Source organism: Pyrgilauda ruficollis, unplaced genomic scaffold (assembly GCF_017590135.1).
Source record: "Pyrgilauda ruficollis isolate IOZ18807 unplaced genomic scaffold, ASM1759013v1 scaffold29, whole genome shotgun sequence".
NCBI lineage: Eukaryota > Metazoa > Chordata > Aves > Passeriformes > Passeridae > Pyrgilauda > Pyrgilauda ruficollis.
The window spans coordinates 15,145,084-15,170,036 of record NW_024524266.1 but is presented as its reverse complement, the minus strand read 5'-3'; the positions used below and the strand labels follow the sequence as shown (position 1 = coordinate 15,170,036).

Genomic DNA, 24,953 nt, shown 5'->3' with positions numbered 1-24,953 from the left:
TTGTGCCAGTTCTGGGCTCCTCAGGACAAGAGAGACCTGGAGATCCTGGAGTGGGTAAAGTGGGTGGGCAAGAAAGGTGAAGGATCTGGAGCATCCCTCTGATGAGGAAAGGCTGAGAGAGCCATATATACATTTCCTTCGTTCCACCTTTACTTTCTGTGTTATTGTTGATTGCAATTAAGTACATAGCAACAGAAATGTGGAGAAATAAAAACTAGAAGTAAATCAAACAAAGAAACAAGAACCAAAAAAGGCAATAAAAATGGAGACAAAAATAAAGGAAAGTGTAGTTCTGACAGTAAAACCTGTCAAAATATACCAGAAAAGTTTAAGTAACAAAACAAGGCTTATAACTTCATCTTCTGGCATGACGATGAGATATGAATGAAGATAAAGATCCACCTTACTAGAGTTAGGCTAAAGCTACTTCAGAATTATTCCAACATTTCTTATCAAGTGGCGTAAATAAGAAACACCTTTCCTTTTCCCTGTCCCCTACCTACACACACAGAGCTAAATAATATTAAGTTCACTGTAAGAAAAAATTGTGTAGCAGTTTTTGTTTTCTTTTTCAAAAGTGAAACCAAACAAACCAGAATAAAACCTCTTTCTTCATTTTATATTTTTCTTGAGAAAAATATCGAGTTTCCTAAGGTCCTAAAGAAAATCTTACCTGTCAACTTATGCTGTGCCAATCCATTTTATTCTCCTTAATTATTATTCAATTGCTATTACTGGAGAAACCTTCCAAGAAAAGTAATCAAAAATTTCCAGAAGATCCAATAGAAACTGATGAAGTCTGTGGAGAAATAAAAACTAGAAGTAAATCAAACAAAGAAACAAGAACCAAAACTGGAGAGTTTGTAGAGCATCTTTAGTCAGTGCATTGGCTTTCCTTGTCCATAAATGTTAGTTATTTTCTTAAATTTAAAAAAAAAAAACAGCAAAAAAGATCTGTTTGTTTCTTATCTTCATAACATAAAATTATGTCTACTCAATACTGTTTTACTTCTGTCTAAAAATGTGGCAAAGAACTGATAAGTATATCATTTAAAAAAACCAAAAACAGTGCAGAAAAGACTAAAGCTGAAGCCTTGAAAAACAGAGCATCTGCCCTCAGTGTCCTTGGTAATACACATTTCTTAAGTGCATTGGAAAAGCCCTTAATTTGAAAAACCATTAGTTATAAAAGACAAAAAAAGTAGTAAATTTTGCAAACTCACATTCCACAAATGGCAGCTGTACACTGAGAGATTTCAGTTCTGCTGACTGAAACAGAAACTGGGGAAGCTCTCTAGCTCCTAACACCAGTTCCCATCCATTAAGTTATTTAGTAGGATGAAAGGACATCAAATACCCCAGAATAGTTTTGTCTGGTTGTTTAAATGATCATACTTTACTGCAAGAAAAAGTAATTTTGGATGGCCACATTGTTTGGGGTCAAGAGGCTGTAATTCCACACACAGTTCACGTATATCAGATTTACTGTTAGAGCTTTAATCCTGTTTCAGTCTTCAGTTCTTACACATGAATTATCACTGCATTGTAGTGGAATGGATCTCATTACACCAAACACCCAAATCTTTAAATGTTGTTCTACTTGTTGCAGATACATCTTTAGCTTTATTCCTTTTTTTCCCTGGCAATAGCTATAATAGAGCAAATTCCTTTTATCACAGAATGATTCATTCACAAGCCATGTTAAACTGTAATATTTTTCTGGTCTCCTCTCCATCTTCTCCATCCTGTGTGCTGGATGGACTCCAGTGCAGTCCATCAAGGCATCTCAGTTACAATGAGCAAGCTGCTGATGATTTGATCCTCTTGATGTGCTTCCAAAGTCCTCTCCTACAGACAAATAAATGGGGAGTGGGGTGAGAGGGAGGATGAGAGTCATCCTAGCTCCCACCACCATAATCACCTTACCTTTTTCCATCACCTTAGCTTACCATCAGCATCCTTTTTGGTCAACACAAGGAAACTCAAATTAAGTACTCCCTGTTCTATTTGGTTTGATTAGTATGCATCAACAACATGTTGCATACCTTGCTTTCATAAAGCACCTCCTGGCATGAACCAGGCTTTCTAAGTTGTAAAGAAACATTCACAGTGCCACCAACATAACTGAATGAGTGATTGTCACAAAAAAAAACCACACAAAAATTCTATGATGCTTTTTCATGTGTCTCATGCAGCAGCTGATAAGCTGTCACTGGTGGCTTTCCCCCAGCATCACTGATGGAGCTGATATATTCCCTTAGACAGCAATGAGAGCTGCTGAGGCAGTTCTTGAAGTGGCCCTAAGTGGACTTGAAAGTACATGCTTAGGAAAACTTGTGCTGCATAAAGCACTCAGGAAAAATCAAATTCATAGTGTCTAGTCTGTTAAAGTTCTGATTTCACTGGCAGACACCAATCAGCTATCAACATTGCTAAATAGTTGCTCTTAATCCTCATATTTTCCTAAAACTGTGCATGCTTTGGAGGGAAAACAGAAAACAGTTAATAGTCAAAAGAAAAGTTGTTTCAAAAGAGAAAACTCCTCTGCATTATATTGCTTTCATTGTTTCGTAATTTTATGTTTAAATATAGAGAGTATGTAAATGACCATTTTCACTCGTATTCTCTTCCTACTTAGTGACAAGAAAACAAATTCAAATTGTGTTTGGGAGGAATATCTTAACAAAGCCAATTTTATTATGCAAATGAATTGTAGGTGTTGCATATCTTCATTTTCTGAAATTGTTAACAAGTTTTTTCAAAGCTTTCTCTCTTTCTATGTGTGTGTATATAACACATTTTATTTAGAGAACGAATCAGTCACAAGGAACTTAGTTGTTTTAAGTAAAAGTTGTCTTGACTATACATTTTGGAAGTTATTAGTTCATTTTTTGTTTGAATTTAAGGTTTAGAGTCTGAAGTTTTTCAAAAGATGAGCAAATAATTTCCTCCCCGACTAATTAAAGGAATTATGCTTTTTTTGAGGACATCATGGTGAGTTAGTTCAGAGGAGCAAAGAGCTTCATAAGATAAGAGATGTATCTTCCTTCTCCCTTACATTCTCATATTAATCATCCACTTGTGCTCTTGTGGTTCACTGCTTTGTTTCATTAAACAAGGTTGGGAGTGGGCCAAAACAAATCATCCCAAACAGTTGTGAAGTCTCAGTCTTCAGCCATGGATTGTTACTGACAAAAAGTGCTTCCAGTTTGCTCGTAACATGGAAGAGCAAAAATCTAAATTGCCGGTTTGCCCGAACATAATTGTTTTGATCACTCACTATTAGCATTCCTATACTTAGTATAAAATAGATAAAAACTATATTTGACTGGGAGCATGTAAGCAGCAACCTCTGCTCTTGTTGATACGTTTGAGTTCAGCGAAGGAAAGTCCTGGCTTTGGTGTGGGAAAGGTTTCTTCAGATGCTAAAGAGTGAACACCCATAATCAGCACTAGTAAACAATTAGTCAAATGTGTAAGTCTTGGTACCATCCTGGAATTCAGCTACTCCACTTTGATAATATTTGCCATAAGTCAAGAAAAAAAGAAGAAGAAAAAAAAAAAAGACTGGATAGATTTAAAGATCCTGTTATATATAGAAACTAGCATGCCCAGAGTGTCAAATATGCAGGCTGTATATTATAAAGCCAGAAAATATTTTAATTCTCAATCTCAAACCTTGAAGTCCCATCAAGAATTTGTCACTCTTCACCTGTTTCAGTTTGTCAGTTTATTTTTTAGCAATTTTTATGCAAGTTATTTCAGTTGCTGACTTGAACAATTTCTTCCATACCTCAACAACCATTTTGTGTAAGAAAATCATAAAAGTTAGGAACCTGAAAATTGGATTTTTCTTTTGAGCAGCTGCTGTCCGTAAATGTGGAAAGATTGTTAAAAGTGAATAGCATCACTTTCTAACAAACTCTAGGTAGGTTGCATGACTCTATCTCATTACTCATTATCATGCATTACTGTGCTATCACCAAGCATCATTATGCTGGCATTCATAGATATATGAAGAAAAAGAAAAGCTCTTTTGGGGTTTAAAGATGTGTTTGTATAACTATGCATGTCAATGGTCCTTCACTGTTGACCTACTCATGTGAAGTTGCATTTATAATTAAGCAACATTTCTTTATTGAAATATGTTCTATAATGTTCTGGAGAATGAATTTTTGTACCTTTACGGAGCACTAGAAAAATGTTGGTAGAGACAAATTGTATGCAAAAGAATTTGTTTATTAAAAGCCCCACAACTTTTAGTTTAACTGACTCCCTAAGTCATTGTGCTCCTACTTTTGGTGACCTAACAGAGACTAGATAGATTTCTGTTTAATTTATTTTGAAAGTAGTTTAATTATAATTTTCATTTCTTTGTTACCCATTTTTATATAGCACATTTGTTTCCGTGTGCTGACATTCCAAATCAGAGGCATCTGGTCTGTTGCATCTGCTGTGTCTCCACCAGGGTGCCACTATTAATGAGTTTTTATTCCTATGGCTGTTGTAACAGTAACTTCTAATAGTTTCCACTTAGTTTTCTGTTGAGGATCATTTTGCAATCTTAAATACTTGGCTGAATTAGTAGAAGTTTTTAAAACTATCTCCAGCTATTAATTGCTGCTGATTTTGTTTTTTAGGGGTTTTGCTCATTTGTTTTAGATCATCCAGCTAATCCTTTAAAGCTATTCAGTTTCAATTTTTCCCAAAAATCATACTTAGTGATCTTTTAGCTTGTATTCTTCAAAGCACTGCTCTTCCTAGCATAATTAACTGTATTTTTATTAACCCACAAAATCAGCTTGTATGATCAGTTTATCCAGTCACAGAATATTTTTCTGAATATGATAACACTTGAAGTCGAGCTCAAGTGTTGTTTATTTTCATGCTACAGGATCACAGGAAGAGTTAGAAATTATGTGTTCTAGTAGCTACTTTTATTCAAGTTTCCATTGGGGTTTGGTGCATACACTGTAGGTATAATGTGGAAGTGTATTTGAGAAATCTTTAAGATTGTACAAACTGGTAAAACTAGACCAATAAACATTGTAACAATTTTGTAATTGTAATTGGTAAATAAAATATTGAAAAAAATAATAAAATGGGACATTGCTTGGGTAAAGTTCTCAGACACTTTGTATTAAATCAATGAAAAATATATTTATTTGAGAAATCTTGTTTTTCTTCTAAGTGTAAGAAAAGAAATCTGTTTTATAATTTTGTATTATTATCTTATGAAAGGTCTAAGAATCTTCAGATCTGTATATAGTGTTAAGAGTTTAAGAGTGTCCTTGAACTTTCAAAAATGCACTCCTGTGCATCCAGAATAAAATAATTTTATTCACATGAAATGGTAGAGGGAAGGCTGTCCACACAATTCATATAGGGATGAGATTTTTATATCCCCAAGGGAACAGCAGAATTAGCAAGACTCAGGTTAAAGAGGCATTTCTAGTTTTTCTGAATGTCCAGTTCAGGAATTTGCAGATCGGTCTTGGGGGCAAATCCTTCTGTGAGCCCTTGGGCACAGGTCAGCTCCATCTCCTCATTTTGGTACTGAGCAAATCCTTCCTGAGCTGTCCTTACCTAGTGCTTCATTTCTTACTATACGAAACATATAACAGCAGCTTGCTGCTTGCTGCTTTTACCACTACTTTCTTTAGTAGTGGTAAAACCACCACATTTAATCTCTAGCTGGGGACTCAGGCTGGATCAGATAAATCACTCTGTCTGTGTAGTCCGGTATAAAATTATATTTAGGAAACTTTAGGGAAGAGAGCCACTCTTGGCACAAGACCTTAGAATGATTTAATTTGCTTTTCCTCTTCTAAACGTTTTCTAGGTAGGGAAGGAGAGAGAAAGGGGAGCCACAGAATTATCTGAGCCTGTTGTGTGTGTTTTAGTGTTCTTCTGCACCGTCCATTTTGGCAATATGTGTAATACAGATGCTGTTCAACTGCACTGGGACTGCTTTTTCTATTGTAAAATTCATGTCCCTCATTAACTTGTCTTCTTAGAAAATGGAGTTTGGAAGGCACATAGATATCTAGAGATAGTAATGGCATCAGTAGATTTTATTTCTCTTACTAAGGAGAGACTTCTAATGAGAAATTTCTTCTTTGCTTAATTATGCAAGCTGCTGTTTTAACTGCATGTCTCTGCGATTCAATCAGTATACAAGTGAAAAAATACCATCCAAGCTTTTGGGTATGACTTTAGAAAGCCAGTTATAATAGATTTCCAAAGACCTGATACAGAAGTTAAAAGCAAGAATTTCACCGGGTGTAGCTAGATGTGTATCTTGAAAATTACCCTTTTTTTCTAAAGAGTTTGTAACTGAACAAAATGAAACTCTGTGGAGCTTTTAGTTTGCTTTTTATAGTACATGCTGTAGTTACTGAAAGCTATGTTCTTATGCCCTTTTGTTAATCTTACTAAACAGAAAATGGTATTAGGTCTTTGTTTATAACCTTCAACTTGGTGGAAATTATTCAACTGTAGTCTGAAGTTAGAGGGCCAAATTTAAGATCAGACTCAGAGGTCTTTTCTCTCCAGAACAGTCAGTGAATAACAGCTTTTTAAAATCAACTATGATTATTTAGACCAAAAACGTTTTAAGGAGAGGAGACTTTTAAGACAGTAAAATACTCCAGACACTTTATCAACAGACAGGTGAGAATGCTAACAGATTTTCTAACCAGTGACTCTGTAACTGGCCTCAAAAATAGAAATCCTTCTCTGGCCTTTGTTGCTGGCTTCATGTCTGTTAAAGTGTACCTACTGACTGTCTGATGGCACACTGCTCTGTTCTGACTAAAAGTTGTACGCAGAATAAAAGTAATTTATATTTCATAGTTTTGTAATAAGTATTGCTACTTCTAACTCCTAAGACTGGGAAATCTAATGAGCACCTTTTCTGGAAACTCCACAATGGGTAGCTGAAGTATCTGAATTTGGTCAGTCTTCTAAAGACCTACTTGGATTCTTCTTATCTGAGAAATGATTGTACTGATTACTTGTTTGCTCTTTAATCCTTTGAAATAAGTTAAATATGTGCATAAATCTTATATGCCTTACTTTCCTTGAGTTTTCATTTTCATTTTATCTAAAGATATTGTATTTTCATTTTTATTGCCTTCTAAATACCACAAAGCTCATCTTTTTCCCCATGAGAAATTCTAAATCCACTTCTTACTTTCTAGTCAGATTATCTGGGCTTTATAAATTGGTTTGAGTAGCATATAAATTATTCTGAGTGTTAATTATTTTTCGGCTAGGTAAGGACTGAGGGCAGAAAAAGTGACATTAACAGTCTTACAATGGCTTTTAACCAATAGATAATAATGAAAAAGTCATGAAATATTTAAAAATAAACATAATTTATTAGACTTCATGAGCTAATAGAAAAAGCCTGCCTAATCTGGCAAGAATGTAAACCCTTATATCTTATTTTTAAAATAAATAGTAAAATATAAGATAATATAGAAAAATAGTGCTCATCTATATAGCTTTATAGAGGAGAATAGCTTATTCTGCATCATTTGACGTTAAAAATGTAGAACGATTGTTACTTTGCATTTAGTTTTAGAGATTCTTTAAAAAATATTAGTGCAAATTATGCTTGGTATTTTTAAATTAATAACAACAATATTTTGAAGATTTAGACCAAATTCTTTGTATTATTTGAAACAGCAAGCAATCTTTTTGCTTTAAGTCAAGTTTGCACAAAAAAAAAGTCCCTATATGTGGTCTTCTCAAAAGCTCTTTATGCTTTTTTCTTTATTTTATTTTTGAATTTGTGTTCAACTAGGCAATACTACAGGATCTGGAGCAAAGACGTCCCCAACTGGATGAACTAATAACTGCAGCACAAAATCTAAAAAACAAGACAAGCAATCAAGAGGCCCGGACAATAATTACTGACCGCAGTAAGTAGTGATTCTGCTACCATATGGCATTTCAGAAAACATGGAAAATGTTGTTCCATCTGATAAGCATATCATTCTGCAGATAATTTATGCCTTTGCCAGGAGAAGGAGAGTTCCAACAGGTGACAATTCTCATATGACTTTTCCAAACTGTGTATAGAAGAAATGTCAGTGAAAGTCAGTGATCCCATATTTCGGATTTTTCACTGCAACTTCATATTGTTTCTCTTCATAGTGGAAGAACATTGTACAAAATGTAGAATGTGAGCACTGAAAATAAAGAACTACATTTATTCTTACACAAGGAGAAAAAAGAAAGAATTCACAGAGTATAGCCACAGGCTTGTAAGAAGCTTTCAATTCCATCCCCCGTAGTACAGCTGCAGGCTCTTCTTTCATCTCCCCTCAGCTGACGCACAAGTCTGATGATGCTCTGCATTACTCTGTATTATTCCTTCAGTTCTGTTTTCCCTTTCCAAATTTAACCAACTAGCTGTGCCTGAGGTGGAAAAAATTAGTAGATTAAGTTTTAGTAGAAGCCTATAGAAGACATAGTGTTGTTCAAGGGTATGTCTACCCTTGAAAGCTTGCATGTCCTATACCCCACACTGTAGGATGAAGCACACTCTCAAGGTCATTTTATAGAAGCAGCCCTTGTGGTGGACTGCTGTACATCTTTGGTTATTATCTCAAGTTCTCAGGGCTAGAAACTAAGAAAAAATGGATTTTTTTATGGTCTTCAAGGTCTGCTATGGAGCTTAGAGAAGACCCAGGCCAAGTGCTTTGCATGTGGACAGAGACAATTCATTTTAGGTAGATACAAACTGTTCTGTACATCCTGGCCTGAAGATCAGGGCTTGCTCCCTGAAACTGATGACTGTGAGGGTAAAAATGTAGGCGAAATTTTTCTATCCCCATAATTACAAACCTAATATATCTATATACTTATTATATCTTTCTTTTTATTCCATCAGTACATTCCATATGTACATTCCATACTATGTTCAAATAAAAATGCATGTTTGGACCACATTGTTGGTAGTCCCGCATATAAATGCTATTTAGAGTATATCCTATGTGCAGTAACGTTCTTATACTGCTATTGAAATATGCCACACAAAAAAGGAGAAGCTTCATGTTTTAATTAAAATATGAGAAGAAAGGGATAATGCTTATATATTACGTAAGAACCCGCTCCTGTTGGACATGCAAATTAATTTTAGAATCACCTACTCTTTTGAATTCTCAAGAATTGTGTACATATACTTTAACTTTACAGTGCTTATTCAAAACCAACACATGCAGTACTCCCATCAGTATTTTGTAGTATATTTTAATTTTTAATTGTGATGCAAGTCTTCTGAAGTTAGGAATTGTAGACTTCGAAAAAATGCAAGCATAATTCCTACATACTCTCATGTGAATTGTATGCATGACTGAATGTTGTTCTGTTGGAAAACTGCACTTCACTTTAAGTGAATTTGCTGACTAAGAGAGATTAAATGCTTCTTTCTCATACAGTAGAGAGCAGCTATCAGACTGTAAATCATGAAGCAGTATATCATAGGTCAACTATATTACAACTTGTGTCTGTGGGAAGAAGTGTGGTAAATATATTTTACATGATGATTTCTTAGTTTTTATCTATAAGAATTGCAAAATTATCCATTACTTTTAACTTTAAGTACCAAAAATTAGTTTTACTGTGATTTAGGAATTAATTTCCTATGCTGAAATCATCGATACCCTTGTCTACAAAAGTAAAACTTGTGATGCAGTAGATACAGGTCATGTCCCTTTATATACTTTCAAGCATACCTTGGAGTATGATCAGAGCCATTTTTGGTCCAGTTTTCTGAGGCAGCAGACTAGATCCATGACGGTTTTTCATGTTTAGTTTAGTTAGTTTATATCTGGCAATTCTAGTAATATGAAACACTACTTAGGGGGTATTTATTGCTTTTGGATATTAAGGAGATCATGATATTTCTGGGAACAAAAAGATGCTAGGACTTTACAATGTGACACACGAGGTATTTCTGAATATTTGTCACATATAACATACTCTTATCTAGAGTACTTCTTCTAAAGAACAATAATAATTTTTATATTTTTAATTGCTTGGGTTTTTTTTTTTTTCCTTGTGTGTCATATGAAGAAGATGGAGATCGCTCTGTTTGGTTTGAATTAGGCCTGCTGAATACCTGTATAGACAAGATCCACTTGTTCTGGCTGCAGTTACCTCTGTAGTTCATCTTTCCCACCCTTTCACAGTGCTATCCTGTCCTGAAATAGGGAGCCTCCTTATTCCCAGCCCAGCTGAGTGGCTCTAGCTGTGTGCTCTCACCTACTGCCCTCCTGTCCTGTACAGTGCTCTCACCTAGTGCAGGTGTTTTGCCTTGTCCTCCAGCGCATACTGAGTTCAGCCTGCTGCACCCAGTGTGTTGTCCCCAAGTCCATTCCTGGGAATCTTGTTCACCAAGATTCTGAACTGAACCCTGTATTGGAGAATCTACTCCACTTGCTAAGGTTTGTGTGCTCCTCAAAGCTTAGAGAGTGTCCACTCCCTTATACCTGTACATTGCACCAGGGTCCTGCTGCAAGTCCTCCCTTACTACCTCATCCACAGAGTTTTTCCTCTTTCCTGAGTTTTTCTCCCTCCTCATAAATACAAATAGGTTACCATGGTTATGTTTGAGCAGTTATGAGTACACATTTAATCTATTCTGTTTCATGACCTGTGTATTGACACATTTGTGCTCCCCTGCAGCAGCTGTGTATCACCCTCACCTTTTGTAATCTCACACTGCCAGGGGCCAAAAGTATCAGATCCCATCAGGAAGGAAAGGGAGAGATGGGCTGCAATGCCTGGTCTTCATGTAGGAGCTGATAGATTTGACTTTATCCAGTGCACTCCCTGGGCTGAAGCACAGCATCTCACACTTTGGGAAACAAAAAGATGAGATGAGCTAATTTGTATGAATAGGTTGTTCAATCACCTGGCCAATATCACTGAAGAGATATATTATAAATACTAAATGAGACTCAGGTACTCTAAAAGAGTAGAGTTAGCTGCATTCTTCATCACAGGATGGGTTGGTGTGTCATCAACTGAAAATAAACTCTGAAGGTTCTGGCTTCTGTGCTAACATTGCTAACTCTTAAGTCACTCTTCTTGAAGAAATATGTATGTTATATTTATTAAATTTCAACTTTGAAATACATTTAGAAACCTTAATTCCTTTTAAAAGTATTTATTTTTTAAAAATAGTAAACGTGTTATACAAAATTTTAAAAAAATCAAAAGACGTTTGTTAAAAAATGTTTTTGATGAATTGTTATATATATATATTATAATGAGATTATTTTCAACAGTGTTGTCATAGTATTGCGTAGATTCAGTTTTTCTTATGAAGTAAAAACAGAGTAGTTAAAGACACGCTCATACAATTGAATTATTTCCTATGAACTTTTTTTCTCCACCCTTCATTATCTGCATGAAACTGCTGGACCTATTCTATATGCAAAGACCTTGGCTCTATAAAGTAAAGCTTGTGTTATGTTTACGTAATGTTATATTGAAATCTCTGTGTATTCTATGTAAATCATAATTTGTTTACAACTTACACACTCAAGAATATGTAAGAATAATAATTACATTCAGTCTTGAGGAAGAGTTGTGGGAAAAAGCAGCATACCTCTCTGCTTTTAATGCAGAAGCATTCTGTTCTAACAGAACCATATGCTGTGCAATGACATCTTTTCTCTCTATAATGCATCACAGCTCCAAAATGCTTTGCTTTACTGCTGCTGAAATGTTGCTTCTTTAAAATGAATGGGTTTATAAGTAATTTTGAATTTTAAAAAGTAATTAAACTTTGAAAATTCCTTATTTTCCATCAGTCTTTATGTATGAATACATAAAGTTGGTAAGAAGTCAATATAGAAATACTGACAGAGAATAAATGTAAAGTCTTACAATCAGAAATACCAAAGCAATTACAAAGACTGTGTTAGATCTTGCTAGATCCTGGAAATATAAGAAACTTTAAATAGCAGGCCTTCCTGCTGCTGTGTTCATACATGTGCAAGAGGTAACAGTGCATAAACTTTCTGTGGTTTTACTTTGCTAGTAATTTACATCTGAATTTTGTAATGTGTTTTCTGGCTGTGTAAGAGATCGAGGAGGTATGGAAGTTCATATTTATAAAAGAGTATGAAGAAATAATCTCCTAGTAGCAAAGTGACCTCTCTTTCAAGATTATAAACCAAAATAAAACATATTACATTAGCAATTTTGTGAAATTTATTGTACTCTCAAAAGGTTAGAGGTTAATTAATTCTTATTACATTAAATTTGTAAATAATACCAATAAATACAAGCATTTCAATGAAGACTATTTTGATAAAGAATTATATTTTGGTACAAAATGATTCCTTTTGAATTTTTTTTGACAGTTTTAGAAAGCAAGTTCACAAGTATATGAATAATTTATAGACTATGTCTTTAGAAGAGGTATTTTGTTTTTGTGGTTTGTTGTTTGTTTGTGTTTGGGGGTTTTTTTTTGTTGGTTGGTTTTGATATTTTTGAAGAAAGCCTATATGCTATAATTGGTTGTTAGCAAAGCTGCATTTGAACTAAACTGGAAAGAGTCTGAATGTCTCTGTGCCACAACATAAAAATGCCTTTATTTAGTAGTTTGCTGTATTTGACAGTTTTACGGCAAAATCATCAACTTGTCATCACTTTCACAACAAAATATAGAGGAATTCCACAGTGAATTACAACTGTACTGTTGTTCTCGACATCTTAATAAAATAGTCATTTCCACTGTACTGCCATCCATGTGGTTTTCTCTTAGAGCTGTTGAATACAAATGATGAGTTTACCACTTGAAAAAGCAAATTCATACAATCTGGGATTTGCCATCCAGTAGTAAACCCCCTAGCTGCCAAGACCAAAAAACAAAAGTGTAAGAGAAAACTGTATTTGTATACAGTTTTCCAGTTATCTTGTTGATATTTTTAAGTTGAATTACTGAACAAACCCCAGTTGTCTATTCTCTGAATTCCACATATTTGAAGAACATTTCAAGAATTTGAATTTCCTATGTCATATACGTGCAGTTTATTAATCATCCTGCTGTACCAGTTCACAGCTGACAACTTGTTTTTCCCATGAGAACTTTACACCATATAAACAAAGCAAGGGAGAAACAGTAGTTATTCTAAAAAAAATGTCAAAACCAAGAGAAATCTAGAGCTCTGAAAGGGGTAGAATGGTACTGAGAAGACTATAGAGTTTGAAACCTGTTCCTTGGTGCGTATTTGCTGCTGTAGAACCTGTAAGAAAATCATGGGACATCGTACGAAGGAGTAAGACGTTATTTTGGAACACTGGGGAGAGTTGCCCTTTAAGAGTGGGTGATAACATGCCCCAGAAATGTCTGAATGGTTGGGGAATTCCAGTTATATATAACTTCTCAAGCCATATATACTAGAATGTGGTTCAGTGGACAAAGGGCAAGATCTCAGCTGCCTGCTTCAGGTGTTGTAGTCCTCCTAAAAAGGCTTTGAGACTAAGGGTGGCTATTCTTCACTTCTGGTTATATTCTTCAGCAGGAATGGCACCGATTTTTTGGTAGCCCCAGAGGTCATAAGTGTATTAGATGATATCATTGCTGGTGGCTTGCTTGGATCTCACATCTTAATCCTGTAAAGAAAGATAATTACAAAACTTCATGTTGTTGGTAATTCATGTGGAACTGGCAAGTTCTAGGCCAGATATTTCTAAATAGGTATGAACACAGATAAGAACAGAATAGACAAGTTTTATGCTGTTAGAAATCAGTCTGTGTTGGAAGACAGGCACCCTGGATTGCTGTGATGTATAGATGCACTTAATTATGTTCAAATTATGTCTTAGTAACAGTTTGTCTTCTGTCCTACAAAAGCAGAATGGTTGTTCAACTCTCTCTTGAGAAAATTATGACCACAAAGTGAGTTGTCACCCAACTGTGAACTCGTGAACAGTGAAGACAAAGTTCAGTGAGGAGTGTAAGGTTGTGCTATAGGAGGAGACCTTTCAGTAAAAGTGATATTACTTTTCTTAAAACCCTTTAAATAATTTCAGCTAGGCCCAGAAGAGTGAAAGCAAACAAAAGCCATGAACAAACCACTGAGAAAAAGGGCAGTATTATTTGGTAGGGAGATGTTCACATTAACAGGTTACACTTTGTGGTGTGATGTAGCCATGGGTACATAAAGTTAACTGGTTGAAAGACTCGGGATATACCCTCACCTGACAGAAGAACATATTTTCCTCTTTAGCCTCAGGAATGATTTGGTACAGCACTGGAGGGGAGCTGCCATTTGAGTCTGCTTTGTATCTTGTTTTTAACCCATGTCAAGACAATTTATGTGTATTTAATATTCTGCAATTCACTCTGTGGTTCTTCAAATGTTTGGAGACTGAGTTGATAGAATTGATTTTAAACATATAAATCTTCAGCCCTCCACCCCCAGCCTTCAACCTACTCAGTCACCAGTTAGGTGAAACTGTGGCCCAGGACAATGAGCAGACATGAAATGACAAGTCATGAAAGCCTTGTCAGCAGTCAAATCCTTTCCCCAGGTACTGCAGTCTGTTCCCCTACTACGGTAAGTACTGTTCACTGTTGTTAGGGTCATCTTTTCCTTCTTGTATGCTCCAGAGGAGTCATATTTAACACACTGATTTTATATAACTACGTGCCTTTGTTCCCTAGAGTCTTGTGAAAAATCTCCATTCATATATCCACTTAATGGAGCTTTCTCTTTTTTTAGTTTAGCAATACTAGCACCTCAGTAGCTTCAGAAAGAAACAAATTTACTTGCAAAAGTGTTATAAGCAAAATGTAAAGAGAAGATAAGAAACTGCCACATAGGATGAGATGGCAGATCCTACTCATGTAGGTCTCTGAAATTGTTAGTACCATGTACTTCTGAAAAGTGTTGAAGGATTCAATAGTATGCAAATCTGAAATAAATTGAGATTGCTTCTCAGGATACAAAGTCTTTCACATCTTAATTAGAGAAGTTTAAATATTTTTTTGAAACATTTAATTGACCAAAACTGCCAAAAGTATGTGGTTCTTCAGGAAAGCAATCACTGAGTTATTTTAGAGATTTCAACATATTTAACAGTATCTAATGTGAGGCTTCCTATTTACAGTGTTACAGCACAAAATCTGGTTATGATTACGTTGCATTTCAAAATTGAATTCATTCTTATTTTTGAAAATGTTAATTAACATTTCTATAAAATACTTTAAAAACTGAAAATAATAAATGCTGAAGAGGTTTTATTGCATCTTGTCAGAAGAAGTAGAAGAATGTTCCATTGACTTGTGTAGTGACCAGATAATCAGAAAGGAATGTTTTCTCTCATTGATACTGGAAAGACTCAGTCAATTTGCGGTATTAAAAGAAGTAATGTAAATAATTGCCATCAGCAGTGATGTGCTCTGGTAGCTCCCCATACATGGTGATTTTTGTGAGTGAAGTCACAGGTGGAAAGTGATGGAAGTTCTTCATCCTTGAAAACAAAGTCAGGGAATAAGTATTCCTGCTTTCATGTAGCTGGAACAGGACCTGCCACCCAAGTGCAAATATAAACATGTGGGCTAGGGAATAATTTAGTTGTGTCTGTAATTTTAATCAGTAAAAAACCAGGCAAGTTAAGGATAAAAATATATTCCAGGATAACCTGAGAATCCATTATACACACATTGAAAAGTCAAGATCTTATTGGTAAGGTGGACCACCACAACAAAGTGGGAATTGTCAATTGTTTTCTTGCAATATATGATTATATCCAAGCAACACTTGCCATTCTTAATTTTTCTTCATAGAAAAAATTGCCTGCCAAACACTAGGCACTGACTTACTTCTAAGCCTCAGATCAGTTGTAGGAGAGTATATGGATTTGTTTGTTTGTTTTTGCCTTTAGATATCAATGAAAATGCAGCAAGAGCAAACTTCTTGAATCTTGAAGTTCAAATTACCTCAATTTAATTTACATATCTGCTACAGACTTTCTTTATAATTCCAGAAAAGTCTCTTAATTTCATGTGTTCAGGTCTTTATCTAGTTAAGGTGGGCTAATATCCCTTATCCTGGCCTTTCTCTACCATACTTCTTCAGAAGACTAGATTTTTTCACCTGTTTTGTTTGAATCTAACAAACCTGATTGTTTGCTGTTTTGGTGTCTCTTTTAACACAGTACTGTGTTAGAAATAGTAGCTCGCACAGAACATTTTAAATTTAACTAGAAGCAGACATGTAAACAGTAAAAATATCCATTTTATTATCTTATTCATGATGATACAAACAGACAAGCTATGCTCGTGTAACAACACATTAGTCAAAATGAAAATAAATGGAAATAAAAAGGAATTGTTCAGAAATAATTATTTGAGAATGTGATCAAATTATTTATTCACTGACAGATGGATGGGTAATATTTAATGTCCAGAGTTATTTTAAATACTGTGTCAGAACAGTATATATTCATTTATACCAGACTATAATTTTCTGTAGTAATTAGAGGGCAAACAGGAAACAGAGGTCCTGCTCAGCAGAGATTACAAGCTAAATTTAGATGCCACATAATCAGCCATATCAGGAAAATGCAGGTTTTGGTGTACACTGTGTCCCATTTCTTTTGCTAAAATGGATGCTGTACACAAAGAACATAAACTGGAACATGCAGTTGTTCTCAGACAATCTAGTTAAGCATCCAGGAGTATGTTTGGCCTAAGGATTTTACTTTGGCTATCTTTGATATAAATTTATCATAATTTTAGTTTTGCTTGGGTCAAGAATAAACCGAAAACAAAGTGTTTTACACAGCCCCAAAGCTGCTTTGCAAGTCCAACCTGAGTAAATACTGGCTTAGTCTGTGTGAGAGAGGTCCTAAGACTTTGGTGAGTGGTTGCACCAGCTGTTGATTCGATTCTGTTATGTATACAAACCATCACTATGGTTACTTATGAAATACTGTAGATAATTCAAAGAATTTAAGTTTATTACTGGCTTCAGGACCAAATGGTGACTCTGAGGCTTTTCAGTCTGTATTTGGTGGATAACAGTGTTTCAGCTTTATCATACCAAAAAGGGGGGGAAAGAGAAAAAACAAAAGAGTTCTGGAGCCTAGCTGCTTCTATTTCACCTTTCTTATCAGGAAGTCTATTCCATGACTCAACATGGTGAGAGAATGACTCAACAGAGGACAATCCCTGGTTGAGTAACAGCAAGGAGGATGGATAATGAGTACTCTGATATGTGGTGAGAAAGTGGTGGCATTTGGGCTTGGTGAAACTTAGAGCTTAAAAGAGAATATTTAGGAAAAGAACCTATTTTGTTATATTTTAATTGGATGGGAACTTGTGTACAGTCGAGCAAACGCCTATGCTATGGAAATTTTTGCTGGAAGTGTCAGACTATGTTTATGTCTGCTTCATCATCTTAAGTTTAGAAATGACTGCTATATTTCAGAGCAAGGGGTGTAATAATTTTGCAGAATATTCATTACAGTCTCTGAATTCCTGTACTTTTGAAACTGAGCTTTATTCACAGCAGCATAATATTAGGATGGCAAAAGTAATTTCATCTGTTTGTTGGATAATTTTCGTTGCTCCATTTTATGTAGTTTCCTGAAAATGCAGAATAGAACAGAACAGACTGTTTCAGTTGGAAAAGACCTACAGTGACCATCTAATCTAGTCCTTCTGCTTGACCACTTCAGAGCTGATCAAATGTTAAAGCACTTGTTAATGATATTTTCCAAATGCTAGCAGACAAGGGGCATTCACCACCTCTTCAGGAAATCTCTCTCACTATCTAGCTTCTCTCTCAGTAAAGAAATGCTCTCTAATGTCCAATCCAAACCTGTGCAGTGTGTTAGGTTCAAAATTTGCTGAGTTTAAGCCATATCAGAATAATGACTTTGAAGTGTTTGTCTAAAGTGGATTAATTCAGCCCACAGAGTGTCTCACCAATGTTTTGATCTCTGTTGGAGTACCATAGAGAACATGACAAAGGAAATGCTGATGTCTAATTAAAAGAAAACAAAACACCCCAGAACAAATACAACACCTAAGACAAAAGAAACCAAATAGTAAAAGGCAAGTTACCAGGTCTTTTCTTTTCTCAAGATTGGTGTAATTAATACTTTTTTTTTTCCTTTATTAGTTAAAATATTGCACTAAGATGACAGATATGATACATTGTTGATTGCAGGTTTTTTACTACTGTTTATGTATCTATTTAGTTATTAAAAAACAAATAAGTGTAGTGTCATACCAGGCTCCATAGATTAAGACCCAGTTTTGTGACCTTGAGAACCAGTCCTTTAAATTCAGAATAGGAAAACAAAAAATGTTACCTGTTTTTTTTTTTTCTGGCACCCTCCTATGCTTGCAGAATTGTGCTCCTTTTAAGTTCAAATACCAGTATTTTTATGGTAGGATGCTCATTTTCTAGTCAACAATTAATTTAAAAAATAGGAGCATTGTAATTGAGAGAGAATGCTCAAAATGTTTGAATGTTATGGAATTTTCAGAAGAAATATCTTTCTCCTGCTTTGTATGTTACTTCCTTAGTTGACTCTGTTGGATATTTACTTTGAAGTGCATTAGTCATTTTAAGTGTGAAATTTAACTACTTCTCTGCTTTATATTTCAACAAAGTTGAAATTAAGAATTTGAAGTGTTAGGAAGCTGAGATTGTCTTTCTTTGCATAAAAAACTATGGATTAACCAGTATCAGACTGACAGCACCTTGTGGAGTACTTAAAAAATTGGTGCAAGTGTGGGAGGGAAGAGAGAATGGGACAGTTCCAAGAGCTGTGGAAATGTCAATCTGAAGGAAAAGCAGGAGCTCCAAGCAATCTTTGGAAATAGTTCAAAATTGGTGCAATTTAACTAAAAGACCGTGATTGCAAATCCAACGAAGAAAAAAAGGTAGATTTTTTTAATTTTCAGTCTTTTGATATTTGATGTTTTTCTTCTCTCAGGAAGATTATTGTAAGAGAATTATTTTAACCAAATCACCACGCAATTCATCATCTATTGTGTAAACTTGACTTTCTTTAGAGTCTATAAGCTTCTGTCTGTGCTGGAATTTATAGTCATCTGTCCCTGAAAAAATATCATGGGTAAAGCTGTATATCTGGTATTTCACTGCACTCTTAAGGGCTGCATCCATCTGTGGGGTCCCCAGTACAAGACAGACATGGGCTTGCTAAAGCAGGTGCACAGGAGGCCATGAGGGTTGGAGCACCTCTCTAGGAAAATAGTCTGAGAGCTGGGATTGGTCATCCTGGAGAAGAGAAGGCTCCTGGGACACCTCACTGCCACCTTTTGGTTCTGGAGATGGACCTTTTATAAGGGCAGAAGTGGTATAACATTGAGAATGGCTTTAAACTGAAAGAGGGCAGGCTTAGACTGGATATTAGGAAGAAATTCTTTACTTCTGTGAGGGTGGTGGGGCAGCAGAACTTGTTGCCCAGAGAAATTACAGATGCCCCACTCCTGGTGGTGTTCAATGCCAGACTGGGTGGGGCTTTGAGCAGCCTGGAAGGCTCCATGCCCATGACAGGGGGTTGGAACTAGGTGACCTTTAAAGGTCTCCCCCAACTCAAAGCACTCTTGAGTCTGTGATTAAAAAACTGTTAATTTGTAGATAAAATAAATTTATACAGTTTTCAGTTTCCCTTGTGAAATGAAAAAAATTTAACTCAGTTCAGATGTACTGTTAACTCAGTACAAAGTACCTGAAATTTATGCTTGAAGCTGAATATAGAAATATTTTCAAAGTACTGTTATTTCTTTCCTTTCAAATAAGTTCTTACTCATTTGGAAGTTTTCTTTGCTTTCAAAGGAAACATAAAAGTCAAAGCTGGTGTGTTTTTGATTTGGCGCACCGTGTTTTTTCCTCCTGATGCATGCATGGCTTTTTTTGGATACTGAGCTAAGCTCAGTACCATTACCAGCACCCAATTTTCTCTCACTGTTGTGTAGTAGTGGATCTCTGGAGCTGTTTCCCAGCTGACCCTGGTGAGAGCTGTGTGCTGTGGAGGTGGAGTGATTTGGTAGTGTCAGAAGATGCATAGGAGAAGATCCACGACAGTCTGGGCTTGTTTGGTTTGGGTATTTTTTGTTGTTGTGGTTTTTTTTTTTTTTTTTTTTTTTTTTTTTTTTTTTTTTTTTTTTTTTTTTTTTTTGAAAAAAAAAAAATAGCATCAGGTTTTTTGGTTTGGTTTTTTTTTTTGTTTTTTTTGTTTTTTTTTTTTTTTTTTTTTTTTTTTTTTTTTTTTTTTTTTTTTTTGTGGACAAAAATAGAAATATAAACAGTCTGCAAAACTTTGTTTCAGGAACTTGGAGCCTGATAGCTGAATTATTAAGTCAATTTTAATTTGCTAGTTATTTTCATTCTCTTAACATCTCCCAAACTCGTGCTCCTGCACTTAGAGCTGGATCTATTAAATCAAAGCCAAAGCAAATCAGTGTACAGAATAACAAATGCAGATATATTTGGAAAGCAAGTCTCAGCCCAAACTCAGTAGGAGGTAGTAGGCTGATGACATTAGGAATATGCAGTGTAAATATGAATGTATGATATCAACACAAAGTTATGTGGTACTAAGAATTCACAATTTCACTGCCTATGCGCCTCATTAGGTAGGTAATGAATTTCACACATTTCAGGACTTAAACTACCCAACCTACCATTATGTTTTTGCATCAGTAAGTCTATGAAAGCACTAGTATATGAAAGCTGATGTACTTCAATAATGCTAATAGCATTCTTGATTATGTTCAGAGAAAGTAAAATGCAGTATCACTAATTTAATATCCCATTTTTAAATACAGGCACAGACATTTCTTCTGAAATAAATATTTTATAGACAGGTTGATTATTACAAAAGCAATCATCCGTGAACACAAATTAGATACATAATCATAAATTTTCCTTTTAATATCTTGAGTAACCAAAATCCTAGAAAAAAAACCAAACATACATTTGGACAAAGATAAATACTAAAGTACCTTGTTGCCTGTAATTATACCTTGCAATGAAAAAAATACAGAAATTAAAGATTTTTTTTCCTATTCAGTTCTTCAAAAACTTTTCTATAAATTTTAAACAGAAACAATTGGATTACCTACATATTCACTCATCTAGTTAATCAGATTAGTGTTAATCCTTTGGCTTTAGTTTGGGTATTTCCCATCAGTCTAAATATCATTTCTATATCTAATGTAAGTCTTCATAATTATATTATGAATATTTAACAAAGCTAAATCCAATAATGCAGTACATATTTTCCACATGCAACAAAGGAAAGAGAATAAATCAAACATTTTGAAAGATGATTAGATCATTCCAGCAAGGAAATTCTCTGGTTTTTTTTTTTTTTTTTTCAGTTAGTACAATGTTACAGTGAAGTTATATTCTTATATCATCCAAAGGTGACAGTTTCTGTAGAAAAAGATAATTAACGTCTAAGGGCATGTCCATATGCATCCTGCTTCTGGGGTCCTGGAAGAGTCACTGCTAATTCTGCCAGAGTAGTGGGATTGACCAAATCCATTTCTCCATGCATGCCCTGCTCTTAAGGATCTGGTGGCAACAGAGAGGTACCAAAAGATCATTCTCTAATCTGTCCATCTCCCTTGTCAATAGTTTGTGTATAAGCAAGTACCTATGCTTGGTTTTGTAGGTTTCTAGCAAAACTTCACTTAGATTTGTTACCTATTCAAAACTAAATCCTAAAGAATCCTACATCTCTTTAGGGTTAGTGTTTCTTTCTCACACCAGAATTTTACAGACTGTATGACATTTTAAAATGCAAAGCAAAGGTCTTCCACATTGTGCATATCATGATCTGTTCCTTTTCTCATTTAGCAAAAAAATTATCATGAAAACTTCATCTGGGAGGTGATAAATGTTATATACATGAATACTTCTGTAAAAAGTTGAGAAACTGGTGAACGCTTTCTGAAGGACCTGTTTTCCACATAATAAACTCTTGCATGCCCTTCTTAGTGCTCAGTCAAGGAAGTTACTTTTTACTTGGTGTAAGAAACTAATTTCTTCAGATGTGCTACCAGCTTAGGCTGGTCTCTACCTCCCACTCTCTGTGGCAAGGTATAAACCATGCTTAGCAGCATTGAAGAATTATTCACTTGGTGCTTAGAAGAAACCACTTGACAGTTTTCAGTTCAGTCTGTTTGATCTGACACTTCCAAAGGAACAGAGTGACCTTCATTAGTTTGAACATGTGGAAGTGTTTTTTTAGATAAAAGAAAATAAGCTCTACCCTATTGAAACAAAACAAAATTAAATCAGACTTGCAATAGTTGGAAATAATTACCCCCCAAAAGTATCAAACTACAAAATAAGATTATGACTCTGTGTGTTTAAAAAAAACCTCAAACACATCTATATCTCTTGAAATCTCTTATTGCCTGTTTTTCCTAAGCTCTGAGAGGGCAGGGAAAGTAATGTTCTTCCCCTCTGGACTTTCATGCCTTGGTGAGTCAGGTGCATTTTCATTGCTCTTCATGACCCCCAAAAGACAGCTAAAGGCTCTGTGTTCTTCTTCCTGGTTGCCTTTTCAATAACTTTTATTTGTTCATAGAAACTGTAATATTGCATGATAGTATAGACTGCAGATAATTCCTTTTTCCAGGTATTATTTATTCACGTGTTTAAATGCAGCTTAGTTTCAGTATATACTTTCTGTTTTGCCTACTTTTCTGTAAGAATAGGCTTTTAAAAAAATCTGTCATTATGTGTTTTGATACTTTATGATAAGGAGTAATATTTCTATATATACCTTAATATATTAATGGTGCATAAAAGCTACATCTGACATCTTACTGGCAAAAATGGCAGACTTCACATTGGGGGTCGATATTCTATGTTGCCACTCCACTATTTGGCTTTATTGGCTAAATTCTCTCATCACTTTATTGACCACTGATGCATAAAATATCCTAGATGACACATTATTAGCGTTTTGCCATATGTACATTAAACTTTTGCCATAAGTCTCTAAGGTCATTGGTTAAGAAGTATGACTTTTATAAGCCATTGGAAAAGGTCAAAAGAAATGCTTCTCTCCAAGGAAAGATGAAGGACAGCTGAAGCATAAATCACCACCTGAGCAGGCTGGCTCCAGCTGTTCTCTGCTGGGTGCTGTGTCCTGTCCAGATCCATAATGATACAGGCAGCAACTTTGGGGATAATTCTTCCTGTAACTCCTTAAGTACTTCAGCAATTAAAAAAAGAAATGTTTTAAACTTATCCTCACTTGTCTCTTCATCTACCATCCAAATGTTCTCCCTAGGCCAGTCTCTCACAGATTCAGATTGTTCTCAAGAACAGAGACAGCATCCTTTTGTCAAGGGATGTTGTATGATGAGCTTTATCAAAGTGATTCCTCTTTGAAAAGTAAGACTCAAGTCAGACACCTCTTGTTCTGGAAGGCAGGAGAAGAGAAAGTAGAGCACTCACAGCGAGAAATAATTGACAAATGGAGAATTTTAAATAAATCCTTTCCTGGTTTAAAAAAAAAAAAAAGTTTCACTTATTTTCTTAGAACAATACAATAATACAAAGCAAGGAAACCACAAGATAAGACAAAGTTTAAAGGATATTTTAGCTGTGATTCCACTTATGTTATTTACAGAAAACTGAGCCAAAATTGAGAAGAATCAGAAAGTCTTACATTCAGTGCATGGTTGCATTCTTTCAGAATGGTCTTGTAACCCTATAAAAACATCTATTTTTTCCCTCACAATTTGTTTATCCCTATTATGTGGAAGATTATACTGATTAGTGGAAGAAAGAGAAAACTATAAAAAAGGTGCAGTAACCTAGAATATTTCTGTTCAGATCCATATTTTCTAGTTTCTCCATCATGCCTCTCATAAAACCTGCTCTCTTAAAACTCTGAGGACTGGAAAAAACTGCAGTGTTGTACAGCTGCAAAAGTGTAACTAAACTAAATTTAATATACATAAATGCATAGATAAGTAAAGGCAAATTAAGTAAAATGAAATACATAACAATTAACTACCCAGAACATTCAAAAGGAAGTATAATATTGGGTTGCAATCCAAAGAAATATTAATCCAACCTGAAAATCAGTGCATCAGCAGCTTTGATAACGTGGATTAATGCTGGCTATAACTGTTCTGCTCTTCTGCAGTTACATACTGCAGCAGATCAGATTGTATTAGTCCCTGTAGTTTTCAAATCTATTAAAATACAGTGAAAAAAGCTGCTTTTAAAGGAAGATGTCAATACATTGACAATAATGCTTTTGAGAAGAAGTCTCCTACAGTGTAAAATTAGTGTAGTTTCTGTAATTTTTTTGATAAGGAAAGTAGAGGGTTTCTACCTCATAAATTCTGTTTCTATTCAAAAACTTATTCACTTTCTTGGAGGGTGTACCAGATTCAATGGACTTAACAAACTGGCATGGAATTAATACTTTTTTCATCTTTGCATAGAATAAATATGGAATATGTATATTCTAGTAATATGAACATCATTTGTCCTGTGACTGATAGCTTCTTCTCAGACTCCTTTTCTTTTGTTTCCATTGTGTTTATATTATAAACAGCAGAGAGTGAATTTTCTTACTGAAGCTATATTTGTCAATAAGATAAATTGATAAAATGACATGAACATTTACCAAAGAAAAAGAACATTATTTTTGTTTGTTTCCCTACAATGAGTAACATATGAAAAAGCCTATCAAAATTTTTGTTAACAAATAAAATATAATAAACAAATAAATAACAAATAAAAGTGAATTTTAAGGATGCAGTCTCCTTCACTCTCCTTCACTAAGTCTGTTCTTTCCTCTGTATATGAAATTAATGATAACCAGATTGAAGAATACCTGTCTTGTGTCTGATTACTTTAGATGCTGCTTTCTGCTTTGTTGTTGCTTATAGTAACCTCAGT

The 24,953-nt window shown here is 34.9% G+C and overlaps 1 protein-coding gene across 8 annotated transcripts in view; it reads left to right on the top strand.

Moving 5' to 3' along the window:
• The window catches only part of DMD (dystrophin), a 1,148,466-nt gene that overhangs the window by 850,926 nt on the left and 272,587 nt on the right, over positions 1–24,953 (top strand). For all 8 annotated transcript variants that reach the window (XM_041472370.1, XM_041472371.1, XM_041472365.1 and 5 more), the window contains one exon: positions 7,811–7,928. In XM_041472370.1, the coding sequence (XP_041328304.1) occupies positions 7,811–7,928 (118 nt within the window). The remainder of the gene's footprint in view (positions 1–7,810; positions 7,929–24,953) is intronic.